The sequence below is a fragment of the Strix aluco genome, chromosome 2 (genome assembly GCF_031877795.1).
Source record: "Strix aluco isolate bStrAlu1 chromosome 2, bStrAlu1.hap1, whole genome shotgun sequence".
In the NCBI taxonomy this organism is placed as follows: domain Eukaryota; kingdom Metazoa; phylum Chordata; class Aves; order Strigiformes; family Strigidae; genus Strix; species Strix aluco.
Genome location: NC_133932.1, coordinates 56683064 through 56696102, shown reverse-complemented (window position 1 = coordinate 56696102; position 13039 = coordinate 56683064). Strand labels below are relative to the sequence as shown.

General features: G+C 40.8%; 1 protein-coding gene across 7 annotated transcripts in view; it reads left to right on the top strand.

The window, feature by feature from the left end:
- The window catches only part of SHROOM2 (shroom family member 2), a 132460-nt gene extending 122475 nt beyond the window's left edge, over positions 1-9985 (top strand). For all 7 annotated transcript variants that reach the window (XM_074814853.1, XM_074814859.1, XM_074814855.1 and 4 more), the window contains 2 exons: positions 983-1255; positions 7152-9985. In XM_074814853.1, coding sequence (XP_074670954.1) covers positions 983-1255; positions 7152-7418 — 540 coding nt within the window. In that variant the 3' untranslated portion in view covers positions 7419-9985. The remainder of the gene's footprint in view (positions 1-982; positions 1256-7151) is intronic.
- Positions 9986-13039: the final 3054 nt, after the last annotated feature.

Below are 13039 nucleotides of genomic sequence, written 5' to 3'. Positions count from 1 at the left end.
TGTTAGGGTAAATGACTGACTTAGCTGAACTGACTTCCACCCCTTGTGCACAACTGAAAGCTAATGGACACGTAAGAAACAAAACCTCTCACCCAAACACAGGGAGGTAGCTGGGCAGCACAGATGGAACACAGGTCACTGAGGGAGGAGATCTGGGTTCTTGGTCTGGCTCTGCTGGTGATGTACCTGACATGCTTTTTCTAAACCAGGGCATGTGCATCCCAGACAGTGGGGGATTATACTAAAGAAGCCCCGACAAACTGCAGATGAGGTGGTATATTTGGCTGGCATAGGATAGGACAGCCACAGATGCTGGTTTGGTCCTTTGGCAGAGCTGCTTCACACAGAGCTGGTTTGTACAACACAGAAGTAGATTTTGTTCACTGTTCTGTGCCACAGGGATTGTGATTTCCCTACAGAAATGTTGTAAGGCACAGTTAACATTAAGATTTTCTGAGAGTGGAGGGAGTGCTATTGGAGGGATGCTAATATTATGCAGAAAGGAAGAAAAAGCTAGACAGTGCCCTAGTTTTAACTGCATCATGTGGAAAATACGGGATTTTTTTCATGGTACTATTTATCTTCCTAAGTGTAGCTCTCCAGAAAAGTATTATGGACCTGGTATTTAGAGAGAAAAGGATGCACTGTACTTTATGCCATTCCATAGCAGGCTTTTAAGCTGTTCAAAAAAGAAGCAGGAATGCTTGCTGGGAGGGTGGAAGTCCTTCATCTTTTGTCACAAAGGCAAATTGCTTCAACACAGGTCCCAAGCAGAGCATCATAGACCTACATTCTAAACCTTTGAATCCAGAGGTGTAGACCTTAGACACGTATTTAGACATATATTTATTTGTAATGCACTCATTGTCAAAGCCACATGGGAGTTTCAACGTATTAAAATGCTAGATTTCCGACATGACTTTCAGAAGTGGGGAAAAATGCAGAAGTGCTAATAAATTCTCATCCCCTTTACTTTCCACAGCAAGAACTCATTGACAGCATTAGTAGGAAGCTGCAGGTGCTGAGGGAAGCACGGGAGACACTTCTGGAAGACATCCAAGCAAACAATATACTGGGGGAGGAGGTAGAGGCCATTGTGAAAGAAGTCTGCAAACCAAACGAGTTCGACAAATTCAAGATGTTTATTGGCGACCTTGACAAAGTGGTGAACCTCCTGCTGTCCCTGTCAGGTCGTCTGGCCCGGGTAGAAAATGCTCTTAATAACCTGGATGAAAATACCTCTCCGGAAGAACGGGTGAGAAAGGCCATTAATAATATCACTGCATTTAGCACACCTGGTGTGGGGGTTTTTGCTTGGTTTTGTTTATCGAAATTGCAGACCTCAAGATGAGGGATAGTGAGTGGATAAATCTCATAATGCCATTTTCTTTAGATTTCCTAAAACTTTTCTCTTTGCCTTGCTTTTGCTTGTGATACTAAAACGGCAGTTGGCTTGCTGAGAAAAAGTGGTGTTTTGGGGTGCAACATACTAGAAAACAGACTTCTTAGCAAAAGTTTAGAGGAAGAGGGGAACTACTGATAAGAGCATAAAAAGGAGGCAAACAAAAATATTCTAACAATTCAGGATAGGAAGAGGAGTGTCACTTTGTGCTGTAGTGCAGAAAGTTTACCGACTTCTTTATACTCAGTAAGGATCTTGATAAAAATCTATAAGGTTGTTACAAAGAAAATGTTTTTCATTTACTACAGTTTCCTTCACAATGCCCAGCAAGGAACAAGAGTGAGAAATGACAGAAGGGCAAGTCTTAAAAAAAAAAAAAAAAAAAAAAAAAAGAGGTGGGGGGCAGAGGCAGGGGTGGCAGGAGGGGGGCATTGGAAAAAGAATTTTTCAATAGAAAACATGTTTTACCCAAGCAGAATAGCCCAGTAGTGATGTGGAGGAATCCCAGCAGATGTGAAAATTTCAGGAGTGTTCAAGGTGCTCTTACCTTTTGGATCCCACCTCTGCTGGCAGCACTTTGTTTAGCTCCAAATCCCATCAGGCTGGGAAAGAGATATCTAGCGATACAGATATGCACCGAAGGAGAGATGTAGACATGTACAAAACGTAAAGGCTAAAATAAATACAGAAAGTAGGGGGGCGGGTATGTGTCAAGTGAGTTTAGCTTCTACAGTTAAATGAATGTGAAGTGGGATTTTTGGCTTGTAGCTGTGGACTGAAGTGCCAGCAGTCCACCTAAGTGTTGTAACAGAATTTTTTCCACAGGCTGTGGATTCATGTTGTGTTTCTTCAGCATGCTCTGATGTTTCACCAATAAGAACCAGTAAATGCTGGGACTAGTCTGAAGCTGTGTTTTTGCTGTTTGGCTCTAGCTGCTGCCAAACATACTTGTTTAATGGCTGTCCAGACCCCTCTCTGACTGGGGTGAAGGGAAGGTATTTGACAGCTTTTTAGAGGGCAGATCAAAGCTTCTGAAACGTAAAGAAACTTAATACATCTTTAGACTTCTTTTTTCTAAATATGGTTGCAGTTGCCTAATGGGCTCAAAGGTGGAAGTGTGCACTGGGGAAAGAGCTACTAGATGATATGAGCATATAGGAAACACAGTTTGTGCGCTGTGATTAAAAATACCTTATTGGCTAGGTGTGGAAAAGGAAGAAGGTGGGTAGGTGGTGTAGTAAGGGCAGTCAGAAATTGTCTGTGTGCTCTGCTGTCACTTAGTCTGACAGAAATCCAAACCCCTAACATTTTAATCCCCACTCATCTTCACGTGCACTGACACCAGTCTTGCTATAGTAACATCAGAAATATGTTCTCAGATGGATCATCCCCAGGTACTTTGACTACAGATACAATGCATGTAGGGTTACACATGCATTTCTTTGAATTTAGATTGGTGTGTGTGACTTTTTTGGTTGTCCTTTGGTATTTTGTAGGTCACATGATGATATTTGGTGTACTACTATGTACCATATAAACAAAACAGGGAAGATTATTTCCATCCCTAGTGATCACTGATTTTTTTTTTTTTTTTTTTTTTTGAAGGTGATGTTGTCTAGGAAACATTACTCTTATAGTTTTCCACTTTCTAGGAACCACCAACAGCTCAGCAGACTTTCTAAACAAACAGTCTGTCAGCAGGCAAATAATCACTGCTGAATTAATATTCTATTAAATGCTCTGTCATAGGTCTCTTTTGCTACAAGGAACACTATCAGTTATTTCAACTCTGACTTCTGGAAGCGGCTTCATCTGAAATAGCTACCAGCCTGCTTCATTCATAGATTCATAGAATGGTTTGGGTTGGAAGGGACATCTAGTTCCAACCACCCTGCCATGGGCAGGGACACCTTCCACTAGACCAGGTTGCTTAAAGCCCCGTCCAGCCTGGCCTTGAACACTGCCAGGGAGGAGACATCCACAGCTTCTCTGGGCAACCTGTTTCTGTGCCTCACCACCCTCACCATAAAGAATTTCTTACTTATATCTAATATAAATCTTCCTTCTTTCAGTTTAAAAACATTACCCCTTGTCCTATCACTACACTCCCTGATAAAGCGTCCCTCCCCATCTTTCCTGTAGGCCCCCTTTAAGTACTGGAAGGCTGCTGTAAGGTCTCCCTGGAGCCTTCTCTTCTCCAGGCTGAACAATGCCAACTCTCTCAGCCTGTCCTCACAGGGGAGGTGCTCCAGCCCCCTGATCATCTTCATGGGCTCCTCTGGACCCTCTCAAGCAGGTGTGTGTCCTTCTTATGTTGGGAGCCCCAGAGCTGGACACAGAACTCCAGGTGGGGTCTCAGGAGAGCAGAGTAGAGGGGAAGAATCGCCTCCCTCGACCCGCTGGCCACACTTCTCTTGATGCAACCGAGGATACAGTTGGCTTTTGGGGCTGCAAGTGCACATTGCTGACTCATAGTTGGTTTTCTGTCTACTAATGCCTGCAAGTCCTTCTCCACAGGGCTGCTCTCAATCCACCCATCGTCCAGCCTGTATTTGTGTTTGGGATTGCCTCGACCCATGTGCAGGACCTTGCACTTGGCCTTGTTGAACTTCATGAAGATCACACAGGCCCACCTCTCAAGCCTGTCAAGGTCCCTCTGGATGTCATCCCTTCCCTCCAGTGTGTTGACTGCACCACACAGCTTGGTGTTGTTGACAAACTTGCTGAGGGTGCACTCAATCCCACTGTCCATGTCACCAACAAAGATGTTAAACAGAACTGGTCCCCATACTGACCCCTGAGGAACACCACTCATCACTGCCCTCCACTCAGACATTGAGCCGTTGACTGCAACTCTTTGAGTGCGACCATCACCAGACTGCCACGACTTCTCAAATATGATGGGTAGTGGCTTAGCCACTTCATCCACCAGTTCCCTCAGAATCCACAGATGCATCTCATCAGGTCCCATGGATTTGTGTGCCTTCAGGTTCCTTAGATGGTCTTAAACCTGATCATCTCCTGGTGCTTCATTCTCCCAGTCCCTGCCTTTGCCATCTGCATCTTGGGCAGCGGTACTGGAGCACTTGCCAGGGAAGACTGAGGCAAAAAAGTCATTGAGTACCTCAGCCTTCTCAATATCTTGGGTAACCATGTGTCCCGTTTCCTTCCAGAGAGGGCCCACATTTTCCCTCGTCTTTTTTTCACCAATGTACCTTCCACACAGTGAGACCAGTGTCTTCTCGTTACTTATCAATCAAAGCCAGAGTGTGTTGAGAAACCTAAAGCACTGAACCAGTTGTCCACAGATGTCATCAGGTGCCTAGACCCACAAGACCTGTTATTGAATGACTAGGGACAGGTACCAGAGGTGGTAGTTTAGGAACTGAATTCTGGGAAGTCACATACATGGAGGGAGTTGCTTTTCATATGGCTGTGGTTCAAACCAGCAAACAATTCTTGAGAAAGACTGTCAATAGAAAGAGCCAAAGATTGTTCCATCAGAGGAGCTTCAGATGGCCTGTGTTTGGCTGGGGCTTCAGAGGAATGCTAACTGCAAAAACCCCTTCTGCACTCTGCTTGGCTTTGGTTGGTTGAAGATGGTCAGATGAAACCATCTGACACCGTTTATGCCTTTAGGCCTGGTGAGCCATATACCCATTGCTCAAAGAACATCCTCAGGAATGGTATCTTGAGCCTGATACAGTGTGTTTCACTTCACCCTTCAAAACAGGCTTTCTGGTGTCAGTCATCTTTGACAGAGGTAAAAGCAAATTCAAGAGGTATCTCATTTGCATTCTTTCTTTCTGCATCCCACTTCTCTTAGGTATTCCCCGAAGCTCAGCAAAGGCAGAGGTACTAAGGTGTCATGCAAATTTCATAACAAAAGTAGTGTTTACTTTCCTTAAACTGTCAGGTTACCCATGTTCATCTGAAAGTCATGCTATAGGCTTGATAAGAAGAAACCATACAACTTAAATCTCAGGAATTGTTATGAAGGACTAAACGTTTGATTTTCTTGTGTCTGTTGACAATGATAGCAAATGGCTTGAAAAACAGAGCTTATTTCGTCCCAGAGTTAGGTGGGTGACTCTACAACTGAGCTGCCAGCTGGTTGATATATGCCCTCTTGTGTTCACCAAATTGTGTCTAATTCTGCTGCTGCTGTTCAGTGTACACACAAGCTGCGAGGCTGCCCTGAGGAGCAGTCTAGCTACACTCCTGAGTTTGGGCTTGGCTGCTAGTCAGCTTGGTGAATTTAGGAGAACACTACTTCCATCTCTTTGCAGCAGATAGTTCTGCTTGCAAGTTGCAGTGGGATTTTTTTCTCTGGCATAAGTTCAAAGGAAGATTAAACTGTGATTTTTCTAATAATGTGTGATTTCTTTGACTTGTCTTCCATAGCTGTCTTGAATCCTGAGTTAATCTACGCTGTGTATTTTAAGTACATTGAGAGCACAAGTCTGAAAGTGTTTCACCCTCTGAGCTTTGTTCTGTCTATAGAAAAAGAGGCAGCACAGGATATGTGTGCCACTCTGACAGATAAGTCTATTAAAGCTTGCTGGTCTGTATCCCCCTTTGTCTCATACTTCCGTCTTGAAAAGACTCTATTTTGTAGTCTACAAAAACACTTCTCTGTAAATTCTTTAGACTTATTATAGCATGTGTGATTTAACATACAGTCCAAATGAAAGTGGGCACATTTATTTGAACAGACTGTGGTTTATTTGAAGAGATAGGTTCTCAAAGAAAATTCGTCTCTGAAGCAAAGCTAAAAGTTATGGAGTGGTACTTCTTAGGGGCACTTTTTAATTAAGTTCAGGAGTCTGTACAGGAATTCTTGACATCAGTGTAGGCCAGCCATACTTTGTTGCTGGAAAAAGGCAATCACTCTCAGGCAGACATCTGAAATAGGTCAGATTAATAATGCTTCTGTTTCTTTCAATATACTAGTGAAGTAGTGTATAGCTGAGTGATTCAGGTGTGGCTGTCTACTATGTAGACAGGTGAAGTTGGATGAGATGTACCTCACCCTTCGTGCTCGTACATAGGTGTGAATGCAATATAGCTCCTGTCCTCTTTCTTTGTGTGTTTCTCCATTCAACCTCCCTTTTTCCTATTTTGTCTCCTATGAGGGCAAGAAGCAGAAAGTTTACAGCCCTTTTAGGAAGAAAATGCTTTTTTTTTTTTTTAATTCCCTCCTATTGTCTTGCCCTAGCTCTTGCTCATGTCTTAAGACCACATGACTTCACATCTCATGGAGAAGCCATGCAGATTGCAGCAGAACCACAAAATATCACAGTGTTAGGAGCTGCATAAGAACAATCACTGTTAATTAGTCTGTCTCTGGGTTCTCTAACCACAGCTGTTCCAGTGTGGAAGTTCAATGCAGTGTATTGAAGATGTAAGATGTTGCTGAGTGAAATCTTAATTTGGAGAACTTGGATGCTTCTCAAAGGCAATTTTATATAACTATTTTGAACTATTAAATAGTAGTCTTTGAAGTTCTTGCTATTGAGGCCAATAGAAATTAATGGTGCATCTTTCATTGATTCACTACATTTTTTTCCTATTTGTTAATGCATTTTATTAAAATAAACTTTAAGGAGCAATCTTATTCCACCTCTCCAAGTATTCAGGAAAGTCTTTGTCTTTGCAGATGAAACAGACTTAAGACTTAAACACTGAAGCTGTTGTCCCAACCTGGTGAACACAGTGAATTTTTAACTGTTTTTTTTTTCCTCCTAAGCGGACATTGGTAGAGAAGCAGAAGCTGCTGACCCAGCAACACGAAGATGCAAAGGAACTGAAGGAAAACCTGGATCGTCGAGAGCGCATTGTCTTTGACATTTTGGCAAACTACTTGAGTGAGGAGAACTTAGCAGACTATGAGCACTTTGTGAAAATGAAGTCGGCCCTCATCATTGAGCAGCGAGAACTTGAGGACAAGATCAAGCTGGGGGAAGAGCAACTGAAGTGTCTGACTGATAGCCTCCAACCTGAACGGCTCAAATAAGAGGACTGAGTCTGACCAAGGATGTGAAAAATGGGCAGGAAGGAAGGGATAGGGGAGTTTCCAAGTATACAAATGAGTATCTTGGCTTGTCTGAGTGTCCAGTAGAGAAACAAGTGCACAAGAGAAAAATAGCTCTCACAACAGCAATAATGCTCTCTTTCATTTTTTGGGATGCTGTATTTAATTTTTTAGAACACATTTTTATTGCTGGACTCTACAGCTGTTTCTCATTGCTTAACTTACAGTAAACTCCACAGAAAAGGACAGACTCTTAACCTTTCTGCTCAGTAAGTTGGAAGTCTGTGGCAGTTGTGCATGCAAACACAATGTTTTTTAGGTTAGGTTGTATACTTTCTTTATGTTCAGATGCTGTACAGACTGCTGGGAAACCAACAGCAATTTATGAATGCACACAAATTTAGAAGCTCTAAATTTAGTGGCTTTTTATTTTTTTTAAAGACACATTAAATAGGGGAAGCGTGCATCTTACAGCTAATATATTCAGATTGCTGAAATGTAGTGTCACTCTGATCCTGTGGCATCAGACACTTTTTTGTAATATTGTATATAGGATGGCACTTTCCCCTTGCAGAAAATAACTTTAAAATCAGTCTCAGTTAAACACTTCTTACACCAGCTTGCAAATCACCTAATGGCTACCTTGCTGAAGACTTCTGAAAATTATTTTGCAAGACATTTGTACACCCTCTTACTGCAATGCAAGTGATTTTTTTTTTTTACCAAGTTGTACTAGATTTAAGAAACAGTCTGGAAGTACTGTGCTGATTTTGTTCAAAACATTTCTCATCTAAATTATTTAGAAGGCTCATTTGCTGTTTCTTGTGCTTTTTATGCATGTTTTTATTCTTCTTCCCCCAAGCCCGCTACACTTTATGAAAATAAATGTAGGCTAAGGACACTGCTTCTATTTTTCTTCTGATTGCTCAACATTGTGATGGTTAAGTTATACTGAAGTTGACCTACATAATGCTGTTCATTTTTTCCACTTTCTCAGACTACCAAATGCAATATAAACACTTCTGCCATGTAAATACTGTCCATTACTTGGAGCAACTCTCCTTTGTAACTGTGAGCATAAGTGGGTTTTGTTTGTTTTTTCCATTGCACAATGATAAATGAGAGGATGCTAGTTCACAGTACCAGATTACTGGTTGTGTTCTCATAATACTGCCATTGAAACTTACAACAGATGATTTCCAGTAGTTCTAAAAAGAGGCGCTAACTCATGTTTTAGCGCAGTAATAGGTTACACTGACTTGCTCAGATGCCTACAGAGAAATTCTGTAGCGTCTAAATGTCAAGTTCTATGTTAAGATAAAGTTCTGCAGACAAAGGAAAGTCTTGGATGACTTTGTGTATATGCCATTTACATTGTAGTAAGGAAAATATTTATTTCTCCATAGACAAACTGGTTGCCCAACAAGAATTCTTTTTCAAGGCTGATGTGAATGCCTGTCTGTAGCTCAGCAGGTTGAAAATACAAGTAGTTAGGTATTGAAAAGAGAGAGAAAATAATTCTTTCCGCTGTTCCTGCAGTGGCAGCATTCACAAAAAGTCTTCTGTCCTCCTTACCTGAATCCTCTCTTATGTGAAGAGAGAACCGGAGGGGTGTTGATCAGCAGACTTCTTGCAAGTTGAGGAACTGGGGAGCAAAGATCTTCTGGAACCAGTTCCTTTACAGGCAAGTGCAAACATTAAAAGGACTGTTCCCCCTCTTATAGTGCACTACTTTGTATACCTGGACCAAATCTTTAATGAAATTATGTTGTTGTGTATCAGTTGGGGTCAAATGGAGCTACCATTCTACCTACAGCTGACCTTCGTTTCTTCCTCCTAGTTAAAAAATGTAGTTGTCTGGCATCTCACAGTTATATGCTGCTATGTTCCTAGGACAAGTGATCCCTTTGTCCTTAAACTTAATCCCTTAACCATAACAAACCCAAAACTAAACGATTCCCAAATAAATTATGCTTGTCTTTTAGCTTGGAGAAAAGTGTGCATTGTTTTATCTGTGGCATTTTAAAAATTTTACATATTGTGGTTACTCTGAAATGTGTATGTGAAATGTGAATAATAATATAATTACAATGTGTTTGTATACAGTACTTTGGTTTAGATCTTTCTGATAAAAGGTAGCAATATTGTGAATGCTATATATATTATCCTTTTCACAGAACAGTTGTGTAGACACCATTCTCTCCTTTCCTTTTTTAAAACTGTTGAAAATCTCTCACCCTGGAAACCTGAAGATGGTTGCCTCCCAATGTTATATGTAAATCTGTAAATAGCTATACTGTTGCTTTTTGAAAAAATCTGGTGCTACTGTTTTGCCTTTGGCATCCTGGGGATGGCTGTTTCTTCACCCTACGTTGTTCTCAATTCTAGATCTCTTTGTATAGTGAAAGATTTCCACTATGTTTCTCCAACTGTTTGGATCCTGCAGCCCAGAGTTAAAATGTACAGTTTTCCTGCCTGACACTTAACACTTACCTACTGACAAATGGTATTGCTTGACTTTGAGAAAATAAACTGTATATTTCAATGTAGAGTTAGTTTTTGTGTGCAGTTTTAACTGTCAAAGCCTACTGTTTTGCTGTGCAGTGTTAGCCATCTTGTGGTGCCCATCAGCAGTGCCTGTATGGTCTGAAGTAGCTTGCTGTCTTTTCACTGATTATTTAACATGTTGACTAATTGATCACTGTCAAGTTCCCAGTGTAAGTACCAGAAACGTGTTTATGTCTATGCAGTATTTTAAGTGTGTCAGTACCAGGGAACAGAAAGGAAGATGTGTTACAAGGTGGATAAAATAATCAAGTCTCTCACAATTCAACAGAGTATATACCAGAGAAGGAGTTAAGATTTTTCTGCTTAGACAATTGCGCTGTTTTGACTTCATCCTGTGTTTAGAATGATACTTCATATGGAAATACCTAGAGTCAGTGGTTCTCAAGGTTTTTTGCAAGAACAGATCACTGAGAACTCTCCATCTCTAACAGACTTCTGTAGAAACTGTTTCATTTCAATTTAATGGGGGTTCTCAGATTAACTGCAGAATCTTCTGCCTTATTGGGAAACACTGTCAAATCTGTGCAGATTTGTAGTAGAGGTGACTGGAGATAATGTTTTATAGCTTGATAAATCATCCTGGAAATTAATTGCCTGGCAAGGTCTTTATCATAGAAACTATCTGGGAAAAGGAAGCTAGGGAAGGAAAAATACTTGGGTATTTGTAGGATTTTTCTAAACTAACGATGCTTTTCACCCCTTTCTTCTCTCCCTCTGCATGTACATGGATCTTTCTGCCTGGTTTCCTGGGCGCTTAGTATAATCCAGGGTGGCAGCTATAGGGGAATAACAGTCCCTTTGTGTACTGTTTGAACTGGAAAAAAATTGTTTTTCTTTAAACTGAAATTAGGCTCTTGATTTTCCGTTTTGGGGTATTTGAGACCCTCAGATTTCAAAGGAGTCACCATTTCATGGTTTTCATTCATTCCTAATCACATTCTATTGATTAATTTTGGTGTACTTAATTGTTTCAGCTTTTAAAGCTGAAGTAATCTGTTGGCAATCCAGTAGCTAGCAAGGCCTTATGATGGGTGCACAGTAGAATAGTAACTCCTATTTTAATGGTGTCCAGTCATTTATTGCAGAAATTCATAGGTTTGTTCTAATTAAGGGCTTTCCAGTTGTAGGGTTTTTTTAGGGTATAAACTGTTTTTTTTCCACATACTTGGGTGGAACCTGCCCACAAAGTAGATGTTACAACAAATAATAATTACATCTTTAAAGTACTGGACTATATATTGTCAGTTGTTGGCAGTGGTAAATTGGTCACCACATTCGCTTACTGCAGTTCCAGTCTGTAACTTAACTAATTATAACGATCTACAAACTGTAGGATGGGTTACCCATGGCTCACCTCTGAAATCCTGGGTTTCATTGTCTCTACCTACTGTTTTGATAATGTTTTTGTGAGTAAAGTTGTTCCATTTGAAGTAGGTTGATTTAGTACATCTTGGGAGAAAATCAGAATTGAAATCAATTCAGTGCAGTTCAAATAGCAGAAGGTAATTTCTCTCTCAGACTCCGTTAGCATGCCTACAAGCAGAGCAGGTGTCTTTTCAAGATTGGCTACACTTAGTACCTTTTTCTTGGTTGTAACCATGTGGGCAGATAGTCTGTTGTTTATCTTAGGCTGAGTTTTATTATAGTCAAAGCAGTTGAGCCTTTCCTGAGAACAAGGCTAGTAAAATGCATACTTTTTAAAAAATCCTCGCAACAGCTTCAGTTTTAGGTGCTTTGATATCTCTGTCTTGGCAGTCTCCTAAATTTGGCTGGGGGAAATGGCCTTGCGACTAGGCCATGCCTTCCGCTACTGCCAAACATGTCAGTATTAGTGAAGTCTGATATAAATCTAATTTTCACTTCCTCTAACTCTTCTGGGTGCAACAAACTGCTAACTGGTAAGGTTAACAAGAAACCTAGCTGCCAACTGTCCTTACCTGTTGCCTACTGCTGCTTTTGAAAACGTTGCCTGGTGCTGGCTGCTGCCATGGGTGGGATACTGAGAATATCTGGACTACTGATGCGGTGGTTTCTGGCACCACTTCTGGGATGAAGCAGGATGAGGAATTCTGTGTATCTTCTGCTTGCCAGGTGTGAGTTGTTAACCTAAAATACAATGATACCACTAGAGAACAATGAGATTCCCACCACACATCCACTTTTTTGAAATTTTTTTATTTGGTATTTGTGATTGCCTGTCATAACTTGGGAGAGATTTTAATTAAAGTAAATAGATTTGTGACAGTGGAACTGAGGATGTACAAGGTGTTAAAAGATACAGAAGAATAATCATACTTACTTTCAGTAACGTAAATCTCCAGCAACATGGTGTCTAAATGAAGCCTGCGTGCTACAAGTCACAGGTGAGAATACTCAAGAATTCTAGATGTGTTCATATATTTTAGTGAAGTTAGTGAAAGAGAGGCTTTTCTTAAGCACATACTATGTTGCAACTATGTTAACTAGACTTCCTTCATTCCAAGCAACTTCCATAAGAGGAGCCAGTACTAGCTCTGAAAACGCTGCAGTCTGACATGCGTTACCAAGAGTAGTTAGTTTGCTGCTGTTTGTTGTGATAGCATCATTTGCCTGCCTTCTGATGGAGAGCATGTTGTGTAAACCAGGTAGTGGATGTATAGTTACAAGAGTTTTACCAAAACATTATTTTGGTAGAGCTGTGAAGTCTAAAAGCCGGAGAGGAATTAACAAAATCCTCCTGGTGAAGATTGTTTCAAGCATATAGTTTCAATATCTGTTTCACTTCTGTCTGCTCTTCATAAAGTGTTTGTTACTAATAAATTAGGCTTGTGTCTTTTCTAACAGCCTCAGAGAAATATAAATACAATGAGCAATTGCAGACTAAGTAATAAACAATGGAAGATAAGATTATTTATCTTGGTATCTAAATATAAAAGCATGAGTCTTGTGAGCATCATTCATAGCCACTCCCAAGAGTTAACAGCTTCAGCAGCTTTCACACGCAGGTATGGTTCCTCCAAAGATAAAAAGGGAAATCAATCTGTGATGATCGAAGT